The sequence below is a fragment of the Panthera pardus genome, unplaced genomic scaffold, assembly GCF_024362965.1.
Source record: "Panthera pardus isolate Hobbes unplaced genomic scaffold, ASM2436296v1 HiC_scaffold_8, whole genome shotgun sequence".
NCBI classification, from domain to species: domain Eukaryota; kingdom Metazoa; phylum Chordata; class Mammalia; order Carnivora; family Felidae; genus Panthera; species Panthera pardus.
The window spans coordinates 157,489,400-157,514,818 of NW_026527013.1; the positions used below are offsets into that span (position 1 = coordinate 157,489,400).

The 25,419-nt window shown below is 40.0% G+C and overlaps 1 protein-coding gene across 5 annotated transcripts in view; it reads right to left on the bottom strand.

The window, feature by feature from the left end:
* Positions 1-25,419, bottom strand: part of TPK1 (thiamin pyrophosphokinase 1) — a 347,870-nt gene that overhangs the window by 251,026 nt on the left and 71,425 nt on the right. For all 5 annotated transcript variants that reach the window (XM_019453102.2, XM_019453094.2, XM_019453103.2 and 2 more), the window contains exon 3: positions 16,376-16,447. In XM_019453102.2, coding sequence (XP_019308647.1) covers positions 16,376-16,447 — 72 coding nt within the window. The remainder of the gene's footprint in view (positions 1-16,375; positions 16,448-25,419) is intronic.

Genomic DNA, 25,419 nt, shown 5'->3' on the forward strand with positions numbered 1-25,419 from the left:
CTGCTGAATATTTTTTCCAGTATGGCTCCATCAATGAGTCTACTCACCTCATAAAGACTACCCAAGTGTGTGTGTGTGTGTGTGTGTGTGTGTGTGTGTGTGTGTGTGTGTATTAACACATGTTAATACATTATTAACATAGCAGGAATTGAGGGTGAAGAAAGAGGAGGTATTTTCCTCATGTATATATTAGAAAGAATGTAACATATCTGAAATATTTTCATTATAGAACTATATGTCTAGAGGCTCCTGGCTGGCTCAGTTAGTGGGGCATGACACTCTTCATCTCAGGACTGTGAGCTCAGGGCGTGCACTGGGTGTAGAGATGACCTGAAACCAAATCTTAAAAAAAAAAAAAAAAGAAAGAAAGAAAGAAAAGAACTGTATGTTTCAAGTCAGAAACACAAAACTACAAAAAAATAAAATAAAAATAAAGCAGATATAGGAACAACCTTTCTTTATAAGCATATTTACGTCTCAGTTTAAAAGCTACCTGCCTCCCTCATCTTAAACATCCTTCTATCCCTAGGTGATCTTACCAAGCACCAACAGATAGTGTCACCAAGAGTCCAGGGGTGGGATTAGCAATCCCTTATTTACCACTCAATAAACAAAGCTAATGTAAAAGGGCTGGCCACGAGACCACAGAAAAGACCACATCTTATAAAAACCACATCTTTTTATAAAAAAGGGGGGGAAAAGTCCATTTAAGGTTGGCGTGATGTCAAATGACCTACCAAATACCCAGACTGAAGTTTATAATGGTCCCAAAGTAATGCAAAGAACTAATTGAGGTTTTACAAGAAAAGCAAATAATGTATATACAGGGTAATAAATTAACGCTGAAAATAATCAATGGCAATTAAGTTACTTAAATTTGTATTTTCCTCTATTTGGTCTACACTTTTTCCTGTATTTGTTTAACATGTCCAAAATTTATTTTCCAAATTTATATCCATCAAATTAATATCTAATATATATGATTTTTTTAAATTTCCACTGTTCCTCTGAGGTCACTGAAATGTCTTCTCTAAACAAGGGGGCCAGGGGTGCCTGGGTGGCTCAGTCATTGAGCATCCGACTTTGGCTCAGGCCATGATCTCGCAGTTTGTGAGTTCGAGCCCCGCAGTTTGTGAGTTCGAGCCCCGTGTCAGGCTCTGTGCTGACAGCTCGAAGCCTGGGGCCTGCTTCAGATTCTGTGTCTCCCTCTCTCTCTGCCCCTCCCACCCTTGTGCTCTGTCTCTGTCTCTCAAAAATGAATGTACAAGAAAAATTTTTAAATAAGGGGGGCGATATCAGTCTGAGGCTATATGGAATCGAAACAAAGGGAGTATCAATGCCTACCAGTAATTGATTGAAGCTACAAAGTACTAAGTAAGATCAAGACTGCCTATAAGAAAACCTGGCACCAGGCTTACAAATAAAACAGACCTTTGAGATCAATGCTATTTTACAGAGAAGAGAGAGCTGAACAATTCTCCACTTGCCCAGAAGCCTTATATGTAACTTCATTAGTTTGCTAGGACTTCTGTAGCAAAATACCACCGACTGGGTGACTTACACAACAGAAATTTATTTTCTCACAGTTCTGGAGACTAGAGGTCAAAGATCAAGGGGTCAGCTGTTTCTCCTGAGGCCTCTCTCCTTAGCTTGCAGATGGGCACCTTTTCTTACTGCGCCCTCACATGGCCTTTACTCTGAGCACCATGCCCAGTGTCTCTTCCCCTTCTTGTAAAGACCCCACCTAAGACCTCATTTAAACTTAATTACCTCTTTAAGGCACTATCTCCAAATGTTATCATATTGGGGCTTCAATATATGATTTGGGGGAAACAAATCAGTCCACAACAATACACTTTACAGAGACTATTAAGATGTACACATTGGGACTGGGTACATTAGACACTAGACTGCAAGCACTTTAAGGAAAGGGCCTGTGTCTTTCTCACTGGTATACAATCCTTGTACATTGCTTGCCACAGACAATGCTCAGAAAGTATGGATGAGGACGCCTGGGTGGCTCAGTCGGTTAAGCATCCTACTTCAGCTCAGGTCATGATCTCTAGGGCCGTGAGTTCAAGCCCCACGTTGGCCTCTGTGCTGAGAGCTCAGAGCCTGGAGCCTGCTTCGGATTCGGTGTCCCCCGTGCCCCCTCTCTGCCCCTCCCACACTCATACTCTGTCAAGATCTCTCAAAAATAAACATTAAAAAAATTTTTTTAAATATGGATTAAAAAACAAAATAATGGATTTTTTTGGCCTTTTAGTATACATATTACAAAATGTAATGCTGTGAAACTTGGTATTTAAAAATGACCTGTCTTTAGAACATCAAGTGCAGCAATTTACATAAAGTACCATGGAATTAGAAAGTATAATACAAGATTTATAAATGCATTTCAAATATCAAGTACCAAAACTGTGGTACAAATTCCTGACATTCCCTATGACATTATGGTTACTAAAACAACACAAAGGCCTAAGAGCGGATCGTGGGAATAAAAATAACACAGAGGTCTTTAGTATCTGATAATATTTGTATTATAATACCCAGAATGATAAAAGATCTAATTCAGCAGAAATGGACCATCATCTTGGGGATGGGAATAGTAAAATACATCTCTGGCCTCATATCAAACAAAATGTATCTTGTTCTGTGCCACTAATATATTGAAATGTGCTCTATATTAAATAATCTTCTTGTAGTCTCCCAAATGTTTCCGTATGACTGGGACGGATCTTTTCTGCCAGCCTTATTTACAGGGACCACAGCTTGTACATAACTGTTTTACTTAATGGACCTGAACGAAGTATGCAAATTGCTCATCGGATCTTTGGCTCAATGTTCACTTAAATGTGCTCAAAGCATAAGTTCTGCGAAAGAGTAAGCATAGAAAATGACACAAATGGTGTCAATTTGGTAGTTCAATAAACTGTGATAGGCTTAACTATTACAGGATTCTTAAGTCTAACGACTAAGCTGCTCATTACTAGAACAGATGCCTCCCAGATCATCCTAACTTAAAATCTGAGTACCCTAAAGCCTAGCATGTTCCCAGATAACATATCCGCTAGGTCTTTGCCTCAATGTATTCAAATGACAGGAACGTACATGATATTCTACCTATCCAAGCAGTCGTAACCAGCTCATCCCTAAAAGCTAAATCCATGGTAACTATTTAGATAGCAAGGAAGCCTTCCTAGAAGGTGTCACTTTCATTTCTGTAGACTCTGCCATTAGATGAATCAAACAATTCTCACTGTCCAGTTTCTACTAAACATGTTCAAAAGTAGCGTATTTCCTCTCAACAGTGTTTCTCTTCTAGTAGTTTAAACAAGTGTTTTGCACTACAGTTTCTCCTCTGGTATCCCATTCAAGTTGCACTGAACATCACCAGTAACCTCTAGACATAGAAAGAATGTAGACCAGATTTTTTCTCAGCCAAATATCTGTCTCCTAGCAAGGTGGTCAAGAGTCCGTTCGTTACACCCTCCCACTATCTTTTCTACTTCCCAGGGGCGGCTTCTTTCCAAAGACTCCAAGCAGCTATTCTTGTAAAACTAAAATCTCGGAGGCGCTCAGCTTCCGCCAAAGACTAATACTACGGAAAAGTTCAAGTTACTTTTCAATCTACAATTGTACACAAATATTAACCAGTGGTCATCTATAATCAATTAAATAAAATTCCAGATGTAGCTGGCCTTGAAACGCTCTATTGTAAAGAGAGGCCACTAAGCAAAGTGGGACAAACAATACACACAGAGACAACAGAGCTTATCTAACACCTAACAGTATATAGGGTTTAAAGGAGGACCAAGGAAAAATGCTTCTAGATCCTTAAGAGCACAACATATGATACAGTGTGGGAGAAAATGACGATGGACTCCACCATGTTTCTCTGGCTGCTTCTCCCAAGCCTGCTCTTTCAGAAGTCTTTCACATTAAATGGGTTATTGTATATTAGACTGAAATAGAGAAAAAACACCACAGAGACACATTTGCTTCTTGTTAACGGGTTGCTGAGAAGAGCTGTTGAGTGTGACAATGTCTGCACTTCAGAGAGGGCCATCTAACACCTGAGCACTGCGATCTGAAGGACTAGTACTATTAACTACAAGAAATGCAAAATGTCGAATTCACCCCCGGAGAGTTATCCAAAGGTGATGTTTGACTTACGTTTTCTAGGTTTTAAGTGGGAGTCCACCACCTACTTACTGTAAAACTAGAACATTTTGAGACTTTTTCCCTTCTACTTAGTTTCCCGTGGGTAGTTAGTGCTGCTTAGCCTCCTGAGCAAGGATAACTATCCACAATGTTCACGTACTCCTCTCACGGACCACACATCAGGCTCACTTACACTGAGGCTTAACATCAAGCAAAAACACTGTGTGTGTGTGTGTGTGTGTGTGTGTGTGTGTGTGTGTGTGTGTGCATGTGCATGCAAATTCATGTATAAATTAAACATGGAACAAATGTAAATAATCGTACATATGTATACATACATGTACACACATGTAAATACATATAAACGTGTGTGTGCATATATATACACATATATACATATACATATATCCCATACTAACTTGGAATCCATTTTCTGGTCACATGAAAAACTGACAGTACTTGTTAGGAAACAGAACTAAATGGCCTACAGAATGAAGTAAAACAGGCAGTGAAAATGCCTACTGCCATGAAGCACACAGTCACATGGCCTGGCACTCACCATTTCAGGAGGATTTTCCTATGTAGTAGTAATATTTCATCTATTACCCTGATACTAAAAATACATTCAAAAATCGTTTCATAGGGGATAATTAAAAAGCAAAAATTACAAGCATGAAAAAAGCAATAAAGAGAATGGTAAATAGTCACTAGGGACTGATTTTTCATTATAAACTGATGTTTAAAATTTTTATAATGCACACCTATTTCTATAGTTAAAGATGGAAATCTAGAGAACAGGACACCCGTGTGGCTCAGTTGGTTAAATGTCCCAATCTTGTTTTCAACTCAGGTCCTGATCTCATAGGCTGATGAGTTCAAGCCCTGCAGCTGACTCCATGCTGACAGTGAGGAGCCTGATTGGGATTCTCTCTCTCTCTCTCTCTCTCTCTCTCTCTCTCTCACAATCTCTCTTTGCCCCTCCCCACTCTCTTTCTGTCTCAAAATAACTAAACTTCTTTAAACGAAATTTAAATAAAATTAAATTAAAATTAAAAAGATATCTAGAGAAAAACATTTATAATTCACAAAAATAAAATTAATTTACAGTTCTCACAAGAAAATTATTTTAAAGAAAGGAACTTTATGAGTATTACAATGAAAACATATGATAAATTTCTTGAGAGATTGTCAAAAGATAGGAGTACTGCTTAACTGCATGATTTTATATCCTTCTATACAACAAAAGATGTACCTTACCCATAATACCTTAATGAACAAAGAGGATATATTCCAATGACATATGTATTAGCACCCCAACCATCAAACACATAAAATCATAGATGCAAAAAAGGAATACATTGGCACATGAGCTATGTGAAAAGAATGAGAGATTAGTGAAAAAAATCAGTTCTAAATGGTTGTACAAGGACATACCAAATAAGCATCTGGGAGTCACAGAGCAGAGGGGGGAAGAAATGAGGGACAGGGCCCAAGTTTAGCATAAGTAAAAAGGGACTCAACGGAGGCTGAGGATCAGCCTCGGATTCTCTGAGAATCAGAGAAGAGCAAAAGAGAGGCCACATGCATGCTCCTGCTAAGGAGTTCACATTAGGGGAAGAGGATTCCCAGGATCTAGAAAAGAAGCAACTACCAGCATGACCTATAATCGCTACCCCCCAGGCTAGTCTCACAGGAAAGAGGAAACACCATCTGAAAAGCACTTTATATCCATTTTCAAGGAGCTTATCCTCCAAGAGGGATAAGGGGACATTTATGAGTAATAGGAAAACAATACAAATACTATAAAGAAGATTCTGATAAGTGGGAGAGCTAAGGGAGCCCTCCTTCACAAGAGACAGCACTGGTGTCGGATCTTAAAGAATGAGAGGGAGTTTGCAATACACATAAAAAATCTATGTTGTGCAAAACAAAAAAAAATCATTTTTAATTAAATCAATCATTAATAGCTCTGGGAGAGGAGGCCAGAGAAAAAACCATAGTGTATGTAGTAACACACTCTTTTTTTTTTAATGCTTAAGAGAGAGAGAGAGCGCGCGCACGTGCACGCCCATGCCCACGAGTGGAGGAGGAACAGAGAGAGAGTCCCAAGCAGGCTCCAGCACAGAGTCCATCGTTGGGCTCAAATTCATGAGATCACGACCTGAGCCAAAACCAAGAGTCGGACGCTTAACCGGCTGAGCCACGCAGGCACCCCAGAAACATACTCTAAAAAAACGATTGGGGCCCCTTAATGGCTCAGTTGGTTAAGCACCCGACTTCGGCTCAGGTCATGATCTCACAGTCCATGAGTTCGAGCCCCACATCGGGCTCTGGGCTGACAGCTCAGAACCTGGAGCCTGCTTAATATTCTGTGTCTCCCTCTCTCTCTGCCCCTCCCCCACTCATGTTCTGTCTCTTTGTCTCTCAAAACTGAATAAATGTTAATAAATAAATAAATAAATAAATAAATAAATAAATAAAATGGACCAGGACTAACCTTCAGAGTGAGCTGTAGGAATAGCGTTAAGGTGATTTCAAAATTTCAAGGTGATTGTCAAAAACCATGTTTCCCTGGAAATCTAACAGGGATAAAGTACTCAAACAGATACAGTGGGATTAAAACACGGGTTGATACCAAGCATATTAAAGTAAACCAATCAATTCAACCAATCTACACCTAAAAGTGGCTTTTACTGAATTTCATTTATTTGAAGGTGTCATATTGAACACCATAATGAGGTAGAGGTCCCAGTGAATAGAAAAGGAAAACAAGAAAACTACACACTATAAATTTGTTAACTTTGGTTGACCTTTCCCGCAAATAACCAGGTTAAAAACAAGCTTAGAGAATCCTGGAGTGCACAATTTATAAAGCAAAAGGTTGATACAACAAAACTATTATTGAAGTTGCCTTATAGCAGATTTCTACATCATCTAAACTTTAATCTGATGGCATACTAATCACTAGCACAAGATCAGTTTAATTCATGGAGCACGTCAGGATTCTATTAAAAACTGCTTTATAAGCACTTATAAGTGTAAGGTATTTTTGTTTAAAAAAGAAAGCAAAAGGCATACAGACATGACCAAGTACATTTAATCACATACTACAATAATTTCAGCTACTTAAGAAACAAGGATGAGCAAGATCATCCTAAGGACTTGTGGCTCCCAGAGCCTCAGACCTGCCTTCATGAGGAAGTGTTCATGCCTCTGTGCTTCTGTCTGTAAATATCCTCAACAAGCAGTTACAAATGAACCAGAAGGGAAAACATGGATGTTTTTATAACACCAAAGACCTTGTTCTATTTTGACTCATGTATACTGCATGGGCAGTAACAGGTCTTTCAACCTAAAAGACCTGCCTGATTTGTCAAATGATGTAGGACTTAAAGCCTCATCAAAAATGAGCTGGAGTACGGGGCCCATACCCCCGTACTCTGGCATGATCTGAAGCTTTGTTGCCAGAGAAATGAAAAAGAAAGAAATCAAGTGAAGAAAACTAACTCCTTTTACAGGAGAAAACAAATCACGCTGGCATCAATGTAATCTGATAGTCTACTCATAATATAATTAACATGGTCACATGTTCTATGGGTCAAATGGAAAATAGAGAAAAGCTGTGAACTCACATTAAAAATGAAGATATTTTTGGGGCGTCTGGGTGGCTCAGTGGGTTAAACGTCTGACCTCAGATCTCTAGCTTCGTTGGTTCAAGCCCCACGTCGGGCTCTGTGCTGACAGCTCAGAGCCCAGATCCTGCTTCAAATCCTGTCTCCATTGTGCTCTCTGCTCCTCCCCCCGCTCGCTCACTCTCTCTCTCTCTCTCTCTCTCTCAAAAAAAAAAATAAACATTAAAAAAAATTTTTTTAATGAAGATATTCTTTAAGAAGTCAAACTCCTAAAAACCTGATCTATGGTCTATCACCTCATCTCAGGTAAGTGAATGTCTGTTAGATTTTTTATTTCTTCGTTTGTTTTTTTTAATTTTATGTAACTCAGATCTTTCCAAATACCTTTAAAGATCCTGGTTAGCATGGTGACCTCAAGTGGAGAATAACTGATCTACACAACAAGAAATAAGCAGAATCCTTCAAACACAGACATCCTTATTTTTGTTCATTTAACACATATTTCAGGATGAGAAAGACAATTACTGGAAGAGAAAGCCTGACTCAAAAAAAAAAAAAAAAAAAGGTTAAGAAATCTGAGGACAATATCCATTCACAAATGCCAATAACCTCTGACAGTTAACAGAAAAGTTAGATACTAACTACATTTCTATCTGCCTTTTTATCCACCTACCTATCTATATACTTAGTTTCTATCCCCAGATCAAACTGGGTATATAAAAGGCTGGGACAAGTAGAAATAAAAATGACCCAGGCCTGTAACCAAGAAAATCACTGAAACTTCATGAAGTATTAAAAAGAAAATACATTTAAAAACCTCCACTTTTAAATTCCCTTGAAGCTCTTCTTTAGTCATTTAATGTAAATTGCATAACCTGTCACATAAACATTGCAGGGGAAAACTAATAAATAAGCCTTCAAAATAGTCTTTCCCTTTAAAGGAATCTCAGGAAATACCTGCTCATCCTAAATCCTTAGCATAGATTAAAGTTAAATTACCGATTTTATATAAGAGACTTATACTGTGCAGCAGCCTCCAAATTTGTCTGTGGGTTGATATAACAGTCTTGATTTCACCTCTTCATTTCCGTTCTTCACAAATCTTCACATCCACAGAAGGAAGGTTCTAGAAAGTGTTGCACACACAGCACAAAGACCACCAGACAAAGCTGCCTCTGACCCTTATTTGCTGAAATCCCAAGCCACACCACTGTTCCATCGAGGCCCTCAAGGCTACCCTATACTTTTTTCTAGGCCTCTCACTTTTGTTAAGATCATCAACTCAGACTCAAGCTCAAAGTTTCTCTTTTTTTTTTTTTTTTTTTACTTTTTATTGGAAAAATAACAATACCAAACAGGATACTACAAACAAAAAAAAAATCACAGCTTCTACCATGAGAACCACAAAAACCTTACTCTACCTTTCCTCAGTACTTATTAACAGAGCTGCTTTTTACAATGGTTAATGGCTCCAGAGAGCTAAGAATTATCCTGAAGTATATAAGAAAGTACATTTCAATAACCTGAAGAAAAGGTATTTTGGGAAGGAGACTTACCTAACCATTTCAGGCCATGTCACACTTAGACACCATTAGTTTTCTCCATGTATACAAACTGACCTAGTGTTCAATTTTCATGCAAATCAAATAAATCCTTTGTCTATGTCAGACAAGAGACTTTTTCAAATCAAATTCGATGTGGGAAACAAAGGCTGACGTTAGTGGCAGATAAAATTAAACTTCCTTAAAACCTGCAGCCCATTGACAAATGCTTGAGGCAGGCAGAGTATAATGTTCCTCCAGGAACTCCCTACTGTCTTACTGTTAATGCTCTGCTAGAGGGAAAAACAACCTTAGCTTGATGATAGCTAGGCCTCCAGGAAACTGAGTCTTCTTCAGCATATGAAAATCCTTTTGGGAACTTCCTTTTCTTTACTTTGCCTGACTTCCAAGTATATAATCAGTCACTCCTCATAGTCCTGGGGCAGCTCTACCTGCTGACAGGTCCTGTCCCTGTGCTTTAATAAAACCACCTTTTTGTATCAAAGATGTCTCAAGAATTCTTTCTGGATGCCCCACCCCACCCCCACAGCACCTCACCATCACTCCAAAACCACAACATTTTGGCGCCTAACATGGGGCTGAGCCTTCTCATCTGGACTCTGAGCCTCGGGGAGTACATCTCCTCTCCTTTTATTTTCATTTGAGGGGCTTTTCAAGGAGTATTGTCTTATTGGAACACTTTCACATCTATTGCTCAGAATGCAATCCTCTAGTCAGTGGCTACTCCACAGGGAGGAGAAAGCCTGCCTTTTGGCTGGAAGTTATTGCCATGCTTGGGATGGTAAGAAGACCCAGACTTAAATGCTTTCTCTTCATTTCTGTTCTTATACAAGGTGGTCCATCTTGGGCCCAGGACAGCTAGCTAAGTCATCAGGACAGCTGTTAATCTTAAGACTCCCGTGGGAGGTTTCCTCCTCATTGGCCCAACGTGATCCCCTCCACATCTCTGGTTTAGCTGCTTCTGGCCAGGAGACCTCTGCTCAGAGCCAGTCGAAACCAGTACCCGAATGAATTAAAACCCAACCGGAGGCCCTTTCCCAGGAAATGAGTTTTAAGGGTTACATGTGTTGGAATGTCATTTACATAATGGGTTTCTATCTTTACTGTTTTTCGTCATTGTCCTCTACTGACTATTTAAGTTACAGAATTGGGTAATTTCATCTTGTAAAACTTTTCACTGTTTTCCATGGGTTAAAAACAGCAGGTTCTTCATGGTCTTCTCAGCAAGGCAGGCCAACGTACAGCTTGGCCTTTATGCATGGCCTTCTCAGCAAGGCAAACGGAGTCCACACACTGGAACCCACTGTAGTCTAGAATGCAGTGGGGAAGTGTGGGGACCTTTATGGCAGGCGGTAACCTTTACGGCAGGTAATTTTGTTCAAGGGACACCTTAGCTTGCTTTGACACCAGAAACCTCTGACATATCCTACATGTGGGACACAACCTGGGAGTAGGGGGTGGGGCAGGGGTGGGGGGAGGGTGGATTTCCTCGGTAATGGACCTCTGTCTTTAGTTCCCAAGGACTCTCCTTTAGCATGTCTCTTTAATCCACTGGAAACAAGTCAGATGGCAACATTTGAGAAGGGACTGATCTATATAACATTGCATGGCCTCCTAGGATCTCAATTAGATCTTTTGCAGGAAACAGGGCAAATGAGACGGAGGTACCCTGGGTCCAGGCCTTCATAGCTCTAAATCAGCATGCAGACCTAATAGTCTCCTGCAGGACCTGGCTGATAAACTCCTTCCTGACATTCTGGATGATAATTTAAATAGCCTCCTCCTAATAGAAGCCAGGTTGCTGGAAGAAACACAAGCCATCCCTAACGAAGGGGACACTATCCCTCACTGTTCCTCCTTCCTAATACATGTGGGGGCCTTTCCCACATTTATTTCCCAGGTTAATGGCTATGGTAAATGGAGTCCATTGTGGTTAGTCTATCTCAGGACAGGGACGTGAAGGAATATTCCGAGGCATCTGCTGAAACTCCCTTCGTTTCAGGCAAGTTCCCTGTCTTCTCTTGCCTGACATGGACGGCCTAACTCCACTTCGGTCGGGCAAAAAGTGGCGTCTGCTCATCTGTCCGAGCTGACAAGGTTTAGAACCAGGAATACTCTTCCTGTGACTTCTGGTGGCACCTCACCTCTTTGGCCTCCCCCCGCCCCGTTTCTCCTCCTGTATAACCTTGGCTTCTACACCATCCTCAGTGCCTCGGGCACCACTGGCTACTTCTCCCACCCTCGATGTCAGGAGCAAAGAGCACCCTATTTAGACTGTCCAGATTTCCCCACCAGTGTCCCAGGGAAAAACTGACCATGGGGAACAAATTAATTGTCTTTGAAGTGGACCCAAGTGGAACATAATTTAGTATTTAAACTAATTTAAGTTTGTTGGTTTAATTAAAAAGAGTTACCAGCATTAAATATATTAAACTTTTTATGCTACCTACATTTACTGAAGGTCAAATAAGCTGTTTTCTCTTTTGCAATTTGTTAGCAAAAAGGTGACTTAAAATGATGGTTAATTCTGTCTCACAATTTTTCATGGGTAATTGTTAAGATTTCAAAGTTTTTGGTAACCTGAAACTTTAAAGTTTTGCTTGGATGACAAATTGCAATTGAGTCCACTGGACATCTAGGTCTTTTCCAAACGAGATAAAATACTAAAGTATTGATTACGGCATGTTGGTTTGTGTTTTGTACTTACTGCAAAGAAACTAAGGATATCTGGGTCTGATGGTATACTTGCTTTGTGCATTATAACGTCCTGAGGTTTTTAACAAACTTCCCAAGATTTAAACTGTAAGTCAAGTCTTTTTGACCAAGTAGGCCTTTTTATTTAGTATGTTAAGTTACTGTGAAAGCACAAATAATAGTCTTAGGTTACATTTGGGTAAATACTGTAACTATTCTGGAGATTATATGCAATTCTTAAAGTTTTAATATATTTTAGTATGACGCCATCATGTGATATTCTATGACTGAAGTGATATGTGTTACAGAAATAACTGGACTTCTTACCAGCTATGTTGTAATCGCTCATCAGATTTTTTAACTGTGTCCATTTTTGAGTCTTTTTGTCATTATAGTTTTTGTGACTCTTGTTTGAAATATTGCTGGTTCTCTAATGTTTGCTCTTCCAGATTAAGGAAGCTTTCTCTTAAGATAGCCATAATATACAGGGGTGCCCGGGTGGCTCAGTAGGTTGAATGTCCAACTTTGGCTCACATCATGGTCTCACGGTTCGTGGGCTCGAGCTCCGCGTCACGCTCTGTGCTGAAACCTCAGAGCCTGGAGCCTGTTTCAGATTCTGTGTCTGCCTCTCTCTTTGCCCCGACCCTGCTCACTCACGTGTGCTCACTCTCTCTCTCTCCCTCTCTCTCAAAAAACAAACCTTAGAAAAAAAAAAGATATGTATGATATACAGAAATAGGATAAAGTATTCCTCTGTGAACAAACTGAAGCATTTAACTTTTCTCTCTACTTGACCCCTGTGAAATTCAGAAAACTCTCATTGAGTGTTCTTTCCTTCATGGCAACTACAGTTATTTGCATAATTCAATAAGCATCTATTCTGATACCATTGGAAATACTGGTTATTTTACCAAGGCTTTGACTGGAATGTCATATCTGAGATACATGCATAGACTCAGATATGACCAGGCAGCTTTAAGAAACTGAGGTTGAATTTATGAAACATGCAGCCCATTGGAACTGTTGGCCTGATACCTTGCTTACATAGCTCCCAGCAGCCTTACCAGGTAAGCAAAGAATGTTACTTCCTGGCAGGTGCAGGAACCTCAGGGTACTTCGGGGACCTTGAGAAGAGGAATTCACCCAAACCTATAGGTACTCTAGGCATGCCTGATGGCAAGCACTTGGCTCCTAACCTGGGCAGGCTTTACTAAAAGTTCAGTCTAGAGGTTCCTTACGAAAAAGCTCCAGCAAAGCACATTTTTAAAAGATCTATATGATCTATCACTATTCTTGCTAAGTTTCTGTAAATAATTAGGCCAGGTTTGTTAAAATTAGACTTGTTTTACAAACAAATTAGTCTTTGTTTGGCTATGCCTCTCCGAACTAAGGTTTCCAATCTTCTTCCAAAAAGCCTTTTCTTACTGCAGACCTATCAATAAATAGATACTAGAATGCTCTATTAAATTATTCATGTCAGGCCAGGTTAATTCATAAATCTCTAAATGAATATGCAAACCATATCCTCCCTAAGCCTGATCTGACAGTTACTAGCAACTCACCCCATGTAAACCCAGAAGACCTGGTTTATTTAAAGGATTGGAAACCTAAAACAGCAACGGATTTCACTCCAAAACGGAAGGGCTCTTACCGGGCCACATTATGCACTCCTGGAAGGGCTCCTACGGGGCCATGTTAAGCACTCCCACTACAGTAGAATTAGGAGGACATTTCTCATGGACTCATATATCAAGAATTAAACCGCTACCTTCCTTGTAGGAGTCTAGTATGTCAGCTGACACGCCTTCTTCTTCCTGTGAACCTGTGGAAGACCTCAAATTTCTCTTCAAAGGACAATGAAGGACTGAAGGAAAATTCTGATTAACTACCAAAGGTCTTTTATTTAGGCTTCTCTGTCTCATACTATTAACTTTATTTTATTGTCTTTTCCAGTGTCTCCCTGCCTTGTGCCAAGCCTCCTTCACTGCCATAACTTCTAGCTGACAGATGATCCTTTCTACTCAAGGAGGTTCATATAGGTTTTCCCCCTTGGACTGGCTGCCTCTGCCTTTGTAACTCCTCTATATAAATTCCTCCAACTGACCATTGTTGACCCATAGGTAGGGACACCTCTATGCCCCTATTAGCAGGAAGAAGTTACAGATGAGAAGACCTTCTACCCTCAGCAACCTTAAAGATTTAAGGATCAAAACTGTTCAAGGGGAAATGATGTGGGAAACAAAGGCAGAAGGAAATGGCAGATAAAATTAAATATCCTTATAACTTGCAGCTCACTGACAAATGCTTCAGGCTGGCAGAGTAGAACATTCCTCCAGGAACACCCAACTGTCTTACTGTTAATGCTTTGCTAGAGGGGAAAAACAACCTTAGCTTGATGATAGCTAGGCCTCCAGGACCCTGTGAGTCTTCTTCAGCATGTGAAAATCCTTTTGGAAACTTCCCCTTGCCTTTACCTCCCCCAACTCCCAAGTATATTATCAGTCACTCCTTACAGTCCTGGGGCAGCTCTTGCTGCCCATGGGTGTCCTGTCCCCATGCTTTAATAAGACCACTTTTCCCACCAAAGGTGTCTCAAGAATTCTTTCTTGGCCATCAGCTTCAGTTCCATCCCCCACCCCCCACCAATATCCAACCATCACTCCAAAACCACAGCGTTTTTAAAAAAATGTTTATTTATGGGGCACCTGGGTGGCTCAGTCGGTTGAGTGTCCAACTTTGGCTCAGGTCATGATCTCACGGTTCGTGGGTTCAGGTCCACATCTGGCTCTGTGTTGACAGCTCAGAGCCTGGAGCCTGCTTCGGATTCTGTGTCTCCCTCTCTGCTTCTCCCCTACTCACACTCTCTCTCAAAAATAAATAAAGATTTAAAACACTTTTTTTTTAATGTTTATTTATTCTGAAAGAGAGAGAGTGGAGTGCACGTGCAAGCAAGCATAAGCAGGAGAGGGGCAGAAAGAGAGGAAGACAGAGAATCCCAAGCAGGCTCCACACTGTCAGTGCAGAGCCCTATGTGGGTTTGGATCTCACAAATCACAGTGAGATCATTACCTGAGCTGAAATCAAGAGTCAGATGCTTAACCAACTGAGCCATCAGGCACCCCTCAAATTCACTTTCATTTGTTATAATTACTAAGTAATTATGAGCCAGACACAGCAGTAGGCACTGAAGTGACAAAAAATAAAAAATAAAAATAAAAAAAACTTTTTTTATGGCCCCTGAGTAAATGACAACCAAGTGAGAAGTGCGAGGAGAGTGAAGCTTCTGGTTAGATAACTTGCCAGCTCTCAGGGCAGTGTTGGTACAGTAACAGTGTGCCATTTTCAGTGGGCTCACATAAAGAGCTAAATCTGGAATCAAGAATTTTCATGATAAGCACAGAAGACAAGAACAATTTCTTACACAAAATCATCCACGATGATCTGTTCCCTCTAGTATTATAAGGACCCCTGTCCGCAGATGTGAGCTTATTGGCCTAATAGGTTTGCATTCCAAGACGTGAGAGTTGGATGCTGAGAATACTACAGAATTCTGCGATTAGAGAGAGTCATCTGGAATACGCATCAGCATATCAACAATCATGTGGTTCTGTCTATCTAATTTGGCCTGTAACTTACACTGGCAACCTTGGCGGAAGGATCCCTTTGGAAAAAAACCTCAAATCTCATGGAAGAGCAGAGGTTCAAAACACCAAATGGTATTTAATAATCTTTTCTAGCCTAGGGTTAATCCTATACAAATCAAAGAATAATGTAAAAAAAAATAAATCAACGAATAGTGTAAAAAAAAAAGTTAATAAAGGCTGCTTTTTACAGGAAAACTCATGGAAGTATGAATTCTGTAAAACTACTGTTTCTATTTTTCAGCATTCCCTAGAGATCCTAATACCCTGTTAACATTTTTTTTTTTTTAATTTTGCAAATCTGGTTACCCTGCAGATATCTTATTGTTGGATGCTTAGGATGAGTGAGGCTTGAGGATGCTTTTTGTTGCCCCTGGTGCCAAAACTATTCACACTTCAACAAACACTTAGTAAGTACTCAGGATTAACATCCACAGGGTGGATCAGAAATGCGGTATAATGATGCTACATTGTAATTCTGTCCTTGGGGATTCATGATGCGGAAACCACAAGTGGAAAATGGTTAAGAAAAGATTTATTCTCCTGGTAATTCAATAACTAAATCACTTTGCTAGGAATTACACTTTTTGGTATGACAGTCAGATTTTGGAATATTTAATAGTCATGTTCATCCTACAAGGAGTAAAGAAAGTAAAGAAACGTGAACGCTAATTGAGATTACCTTTGCTCCAAAGATGACGAACACATTTGTCCACCGGCTGATTCAGAACCACAAGGCAGTATTTCAACTTCCCTATGAAAAAAAAAAAAAAAAAGTAAATAAGTAGGTGAAGTCCTTTGTTCCCCTCATTTGAGCCTGGAATTACCCTCTACTGATCCAGATTTTTTTTTTAATGTTTATTTCCTTTGAAGGAGAGAGAGAGAGAGAGAGAGAGAGAGAGAGAGAGAGAGAGAGAGAGAATGAATATGAGCAGGGGAGGGGCAGACAGAGGGAGACAGAGAATCCCAAGCAGGCTCTACACTGTCAGTACAGAGCCAATGGGAGGGCTCAATCTCACAAACGTTGAGATCAAACCAGGAGCTGGATGCTTAACTGACTGAGCCACCCAGGTGCCCCAACTAACCCAGACTTTCCATCTACACAGAGCTAAATTTCAACCACAGCTAATTTCTTATACCTTATTTTTAAAACACACCATAGTTTAACAAGATCTTCTTTATTCAGTATGTCTACCACATTACTATATTGCTGAGGACTTGATTATAAAAACAATTTATCATAAAAACAACTGGGTAGGTTTCTTTTTGCAGGGGGTAAGGGGGAGAATGTTCTTAAAATGACATCCTTATGAGATACCGCCCCTTTGACACAACTACTCTTCTGCGGGGCTGGTCCGGCATCTTCCCAACATTAGTTGCCAGGTGGTATATGGGCTTGGGCAGTGTGTCCTCACATTCATTTTTATTTATTCATATTCTCTCGCCCACTCCATCTCTCCCCACCGCATACAAAACTGCGCGTGTGTCTGCACAGAATCCCATAGCTCTTATCATGATTCTTTCATTCCATGTTTTTAGATGACACTCAAAAGATGAAGACACTGAAAAGACAGAGGAAAGTTACTTCTCCAACAGTCATTCCAAGCCCTTTATAATGTACTAAAAATAGTGCAAAGCAAAACGCAATCAGGCTATCGAAAATCTGTCATTCGGCTCAGTCCAAGCACTCCATTTCATTTATGAAAGAGAAGTGTTTGTTTGGTGATAAGAAAAATTAATTTTTAAGCAATCTCAGTATTAGAAGTGGAACAAGATAAGGAAATGCAAAGGGGAAGCCATCATCCACAGCACACGTTATTAAGTGCTGATTATATACTAGGCACTGCGAGTACAAAGAGGACTAAGATTACAGAGAATCTGTGAGATAAAACATTTATAATAAAGAGGATTTATTCTACAACACAATATGACACAAGTATACGAAGAGTGCCAGGTAACAGATAAATGAGTATGGAGGGAGTTCAAAGCCCAGAAAGTCAATAAGGTCTGGTGTCACCCTAGAAATCTTTGTGAACTGCAGGTTTCCAAACTTGATCTTAAAAGGAGAAAGGAAGCTGAAAAGAATAAAGGAAAGAGCATTCCAGACAAGGAAAAGAACACAGCAGAAATTGCTATCCTTTGCCATTAGGGTTACTTCCATACAGTTTCAGAAGTGACACCCTAATGACAGGAGCCCAAGGCATTAGCACTGGCATCCCAAATTTCAGACATACTGTTTACCTTGACAGAGGAGTTTAGGTTGAGGCACCCAGGAAGTATTTAAAAGGATACAAAATGAGTAGTAAAGGCAATTTGTGTCTATTTGGTAATCACGCACACAGAGACAACAGCTAAGGTCAAAGAGCAACCTAGCGCCTAGGATACTGCAAAGAAAGCAGAGAGAAAAGAACAAAGGATGAGAGCAAAATTATTCTGTTTTGCTCACCACCGCAGAGCTGAAGGACATCAACAAAGGAAACGCAGAAAGAAAAGTCAGAAAGGTAAAAGAGTGAAGAGGGGATTTCCAAGAACGTGCTGTCAGTAACACAGCGTGCTGCTGAGATGTCACAGAGACTGAAGAACCAACAAAGGTCAATGAGGAGGGCACATCTCAAAGCAAAATCTGAGAAGTCACAGAGAGAGCCTCAAGACAGTGAGGAGACAAGAAGTTAGTAAATCGGGAGGAGAGATGCCTCTTCTCACAAAAATAAAAAGTGAACCATGAGAAGCGTGGGGGAAATGGCAGCGAAGTCAAGAGCAAGTTCTTCAAACGGAAGTAATCTTATATCCTAAAGAGAGATGTGAGAGGAAACAAGGAGAGGATTGAGTCATTCTTTTAGCAGGCATTTAGAGAGCACAAAGCACTCCCGTTCAGGCCCTGCTGCGAAAGCAGCAAGCAGCAGAAGTGAGGTTCTGGACCTCCTCAGACTTCCATCCTACTGATGAAAATAGTTATTGAGATTGAGGTACGCGAAAACATGCAGAGGTAGAGGTGGAGTATGGTCGATTTACTTGTACGTGAACAAAAATGAAGCAAGAGTATGGAATTAGAGCAGAATGTGAACAATTTTCAAACAACTGCTCTAAGAAGTGGATGACAGAAGCTGACGGTCCACAGCTTTAAGACTACAATTTCACTGAAACTTGGCAGGCCAGAAAGGAATGGCAGGAGATCTTCAATGTGATGAACAGAAAAAAATATGCAGCCAAGAATCCTTTATCCAGCAAGTCTGTCATTCGGAATAGAAGGAGAGATAAAGGTCTTCCCAAACAAACAAAAACTGAAGGAATTCGTCACCACTAAACCAGCCCTACAAGAGACCCTAAGGGGGATCCTGTGATACAAAGTACCAGAGACATCGCTACAAGCATGAAACCTACAGACATCACAATGACTCTAAACCATATCTTTCTATAATAACACTGAATGTAAATGGACTAAATGCGCCAACCAAAAGACATAGGGTATCAGAATGGATAAAAAAACAAGACCCATCTATTTGCTGTCTACAAGAGACTCATTTTAGACCTGAGAATACCTTCAGATTGAGAGTGAGGGGATGGAGAACTATTTATCATGGCACTGGAAGTCAAAAGAAAGCTGGAGTAGCCATACTTATATCAGACAAACTAGACTTTAAATTAAAGGCTGTAACAAGAGATGAAGAAGGGCAGTATATAATAATCATGCGGTCTATCCATCAGGAAGAGCTAACAATTATAAATGTCTATGCACTGAATACAGGAGCCCCCAAATATATAAAACAATTACTCACAAACATAAGCAACCTTATTGATAAGAATGTGGTAATTGCAGGGGACTTTAACACTCCACTTACAGAAATGGATAGATCATCTAGACACACCGTCAATTAAGAAACAAGGGCCCGGAATGATACATTGGATCAGATGGACTTGACAGATATATTTAGAACTCTGCATCCCAAAGCAACAGAATATACTTTCTTCTCGAGTGCACATGGAACATTCTCCAAGATAGATCATATACTGGGTCACAAAACAGCTCTTCATAAGTATACAAGAACTGAAATTATACCATGCATACTTTCAGACCACAATGCTATGAAGCTTGAAATCAACCACAGGAAAAAGTCTGGAAAACCTCCAAAAGCATGGAGGTGAAAGAACACCCTACTAAAGAATGAATGGGTCAACCAGGCAATTAGAGAAGAAATTAAAAAATATATGGAAACAAACGAAAATGAAAATACAACAATCCAAACGCTTTAGGATGCAGCGAAGGCAGTCCTGAGAGGAAAATACGTCGCAATCCAGGCCTATCTCAAGTAACAAGAAAAATCCCAAATACAAAATCTAACAGCACACCTAAAGGAAATAGAAACAGAACAGCAAAGACAGCCTAAACCCAGCAGAAGAAGAGAAATAATAAAGATCAGAGAAGAAACAAACAATATAGAATCTAAAAAACCTGTAGAGCAGATCAATGAAACCAAGAGTTGGTTTTTTGAAAAAATAAACAAAATTGATAAACCTCTAGCCAGGCTTCTCAAAAAGAAAAGGGAGATGACCCAAATAGATAAAATCATAAATGAAATGGAATTATTACACCCAATCCCTCAGAGATACAAGCAATTATCAGGGAATACTATGAAAAATTATATGCCAACAAACTGGACAACCTGGAAGAAATGGACAAATTCCTAAACACCCACACTCTTCCAAAACTCAATCAGGAGGAAATAGAAAGCTTGAACAGACCCATAACCAGCGAAGAAATTGAATCAGTCATCAAAAATCTCCCAACAAATAAGAGTCCAGGACCAGATGGCTTCCCAGGGGAGTTTTACCAGATGTTTACAGCAGAGATAATACCTATCCTTCTCAAGCTATTCCAAAAAATCGAAAGGGAAGGAAAACTTCCAGACTCATTCTATGAAGCCAGTATTACTTTGATTCCTAAACCAGACAGAGACCCAGTAAAAAAAGAGAACTACAGGCCAATATCCCTGATGAATATGGATGCAAAAATTCTCAATAAGATACTAGCAAATCGAATTAAACAGCATATAAAAAGAATTATTCACCATGATTAAGTGGGATTCATTCCTGGGATGCAGGGCTGGTTCAACATTCACAAATCCATCAACGTGATACATCACATTAATAAAAGAAAAGATAAGAACTACATGATCCTGTCAATCGATGCAGAAAAGGCATTTGACAAAATTCAGCAATCTTTCTTAATAAAAACCCTCGAGAAAGTCAGGATAGAAGGAACATACCTAAAGATCATAAAAGCCATTTATGAAAAGCCCACAGCTAGCATCATCCTCAATGGGGAAAAACTGAGAGCTTTCTCCCTGAGATCAGGAACACAACAGGGATGTCCACTCTCACCACCGTTGTTTAACATATTGTTGGAAGTGCTAGCATCAGCAATCAGACAACAAAAGGAAATCAAAGACATCGAAATTGGCAAAGATGAAGTCAAGCTTTCACTTTTTGCAGATGACATGATATTATACATGGAAAACCCGATAGACTCCATCAGAAGTCTGCTAGAACTGATACATGAATTCAGCAAAGTTGCAGGATACAAAATCAATGTACAGAAGTCAGTTGCATTCTTATACACTAACAATGAAGCAACAGAAAGACAAATAAAGAAACTGATCCCATTCACAATTGCACCAAGAAGCACAAAATACCTAGGGATAAATCTAACCAAAGATGTAAAAGATCTGTATGCTGAAAACTATACAAAGCTTATGAAGGAAATTGAAGAAGATATAAAGAAATGGAAAAACATTCCCTGCTCATGGATTGGAAGAATAAATATTGTCCAAATGTCAATACTACCCAAAGCTATCTACACATTCAATGCAATCCCAATCAAAATTGCACCAGCATTCTTCTCGAAACTAGAACAAGGAATCCTAAACTTCATATGGAACCACAAAAGGCCCCGAATAGCCAAAGTAATTTTGAAGAAGAAGACCAAAGCAGGAGGCATCACAATCCCAGACTTTAGCCTCTACTACAAAGCTGTCATCATCAAGACAGCATGGTATTGGCATAAAAACAGACACATAGACCAATGGAATAGAATAGAAACCCCAGAACTAGACCGACAAACATATGGCCAACTCATCTTTGACAAAGCAGGAAAGAACATCCAATGGAAAAAAGACAGTCTCTTTAACAAATGGTGCTGGGAGAACTGGACAGCAACATGCAGAAGATTGAAACTAGGCCATTTTCTCACACCATTCACAAAAATAAACTCAAAATGGATAAAGGACCTGAATGTGAGACAGGAATCCATCAAAACCTTAGAGGAGAAAGCAGGAAAAGACCTCTCTGACCTCAGCCGTAGCAATTTCTTACTTGACACAACCCCAAAGGCAAGGGAATTAAAAGCAAAAATGAACTACTGGGACCTTATGAAGATAAAAAGCTTCTGCACAGCAAAGGAAACAACCAACAAAACTAAAATGCAACCAACGGAATGGGAAAAGATATTTGCAAATGACATATCGGACAAAGGGCTAGTATCCAAAATCTATAAAGAGCTCACCAAACTCCACACCCAAAAAACAAATAACCCAGTGAAGAAATGGGCAGAAAACATGAGTAGACACTTCTCTAACGAAGACATCTGGATGGCCAACAGGCACATGAAAAGATGCTCAACGTCGCTCCTCATCAGGGAAATACAAATCAAAACCACACTCAGATATCACCTCACGCCAGTCAGAGTGGCCAAAATGAACAAGTCAGGAGACTATAGATGCTGGAGAAGATGTGGAGAAACGGGAACCCTCTTGCACTGTTGGTGGGAATGCAAACTGGTACAGCCACTCTGGAAAACAGTGTGGAGGTTCCTCAAAAAATTAAAAATAGAACTACCCTACGACCCAGCAGTAGCACTGCTAGGAATTTACCCAAGGGATACAGGAGTACTGATGCATAGGGGCACTTGTACCCCCAATGTTTATAGCAGCACTCTCAACAATAGCCAAATTATGGAAAGAGCCTAAATGTCCATCAACTGACAAATGGATAAAGAAGATGTGGTTTATATACACAATGGAATACTATGTGGCAATGAGAAAGAATGAAATATGGCCCTTTGTAGCAACGTGGATGGAACTGGAGAGTGTTATGCTATGTGAAATAAGCCATACAGAGAAAGACAGATACCATATGTTTTCACTCTTATGTGGATCCTGAGAAACTTAACAGAAACCCATGGGGGAGGGGAAGGAAAAAAAAAAAAAGAGGTTAGAGTGGGAGAGAGCCAAAGCATAAGAGACTCTTAAAAACTGAGAACTGAGAGTTGATGGGGGTGGGAGGGAGGGGAGGGTGGGTGATGGGTATTGAGGAGGGCACCTTTTGGGATGTGCACTGGGTATCGTATGGAAACCAATTTGACAATAAATTTCATATATTGAAAAAATAAAAAATTTTTAAAAAAAGACTACAATTTCATTTGGGGCTAACCAGCAAATAGAGGATATCAGACCCATCTGTAATTTCAGCACTTTGCCCCCACTAATTCTGCTGGGGGGAGTAGGAACAGGCATAAATAAACAAGATGATAAACGCTAATGACATGTGGTTTGAGAATTGGCAAAATCACTGGTCAGGAGGGAAAGGGATCTAGGACGCTCTCGTGGGCAGCATGACCGTGAACAACTGTGACCGAGACCAGTAACCGCCTCAGGAGGCTCTTTCTCTTGTTTAACAACAGAATCCTGAAGGGTGTTTTCATTTTGCTTCATTTTTGGGTTTTGCTTTCTTTGGCTGTTTTTTTACTGGACACATTACTGTCCAGGTTAAAACCTGTGTATCCCAGACTCCTTTGTAGCAAAATGTAGTCTACAGGTGAAGTCTGGCCAAGGAGATGTAATCAGACCTTTGTAAGTTTACCTGTAGGAACCTCCTCAAAATGGAGGCGGCTCGGGGCGCCTGGGTGGCTCAGTCAGTTAAGCGTCTGACTGGGGCTCAGGTCAGGATCTCGCGGCTCCCTGCATCAGGCTGTGAGCCCCTGGAGCCTGCTTCAGACCCTCTGTCCCCCTCTCCGCCCCTCCCCCATTCACTCTGTCTCTCTCAAAATAAATACACTTAAAAAAAAAAAAAACGTGGCGGCTCATCCTCTGCTTCTTTTCTTCTTCCATCCTGCCCTCTGCATCAAGGATTGAGGAACTGCTGAATAGAATTTCTGCAGCCACCTGCGATCATCAAAAGCATCAAAAGAGCGAGCAACAGCCTGAAGGAGGCTGGGTCCCCCATGACTCCACAAAGCCTCCATTACACTACCTCATTGCCTGCCTGCAGAGTTCTTTCATGTGAAGAAAACTAGACTTCTATTTCAAATCATTACTATTTAGGGTTTCCCTATTCTACAGAAACTAAATTTTAATTAATGCAATGATCATGGTCCAGGCTGTGTTGAGACAATCTAGACAGGAATTGGAGAGGACGTTAAAGAGGAACAGGCATGCATCAGAATGGAGGAAGGAAAACTTTAACCCACTCATTCATTCAACATAGAGGGAACATCAATCTAAGAAATTCAAACCCTGGCACACGGCAGGTGCTCAATGTTACTGGCAAGGAGTTAATAATTTGGATCAACCAATGGTCCTTTAATGTTTGACAAGGTCTGCAAGGCTAAAGAAGGCATTCAAGGATACAATATGTATATTTAAATAAATGAGTGAAACCACCTTCTGTCACAGATTCTTTGATATGTAAACTCATCCCTCAAAGGGAAAGGCTTTATTATCCATGTTACTGCTCCTCTAAACCAATACTTTCACTAAGGTGGGATCTGTGAAGTGATTCTTGAAAAGAATGACACAGTATGAAAATATACAATACAGTTAAGATTTACTAAATAAGTTATTAATAATCAACAACCAACCACTTCAGCGACTTCTATATATCACATTTATGTTAAGCCGATTCTATCTACGGGTCCTCAAATACTGGGATCCGAAATTCTTAACTTTTCTCATCTAGTCTCCTCTGGAACTTTAACTCAATGAAATCAGTTTGGCATTCATATCACACTCGAAGCCTTACTAATGCACGGGCTGCAGAAAAAGTAGCATCCAGAATTACATGTGGTAACTACACGGTTTATGGGAGTAGATCTCAAAGCAGACATTCTAAAATCTAGAACTCCGTATCCCTCTGGGGTACTAAATCATGGGACACTGCCTTTGGCTCTAAATTTGGAAAAGCTTATATCAAGAGAGAAAGTCTCTATATGGAAGTAAGTGGACAGTATTATTTCAAGTATTCGGCCAGGGGTCACACTGATGTGATGTGCTTCTCGGATATGCAAACAGATTTCAGAGAAAGGCTGGGAAGAACTTCCTTATTATGCCATAAAGACTGTTAGTTTTATATCAAGGGTCCTAAGGCAATCTCAAAGAGAAATGTAAGAGCAGAGAACATGATTTCAAGAGTAAGAGAACTTTTTCTTTACATAATGCACTCCATTTTAAAGAACAGAGAACACAGACTGGTTTCAACTCTTCAAACATAAAGTCACAAGTACTAGAATTGCTTTCTCAAAAGGGTTTCATTTAAAGCAGAAGATAGAAAATCCCTGATCCTGGATATATCAAAACCAAAGTGCTCCAAAGGTGCCTGGGAATCCTGAATTAAGTACAAAGAGAAATTTCCAGACAACAGGATCCTAAGGAGACAGGACAATTAAATATATTTAAA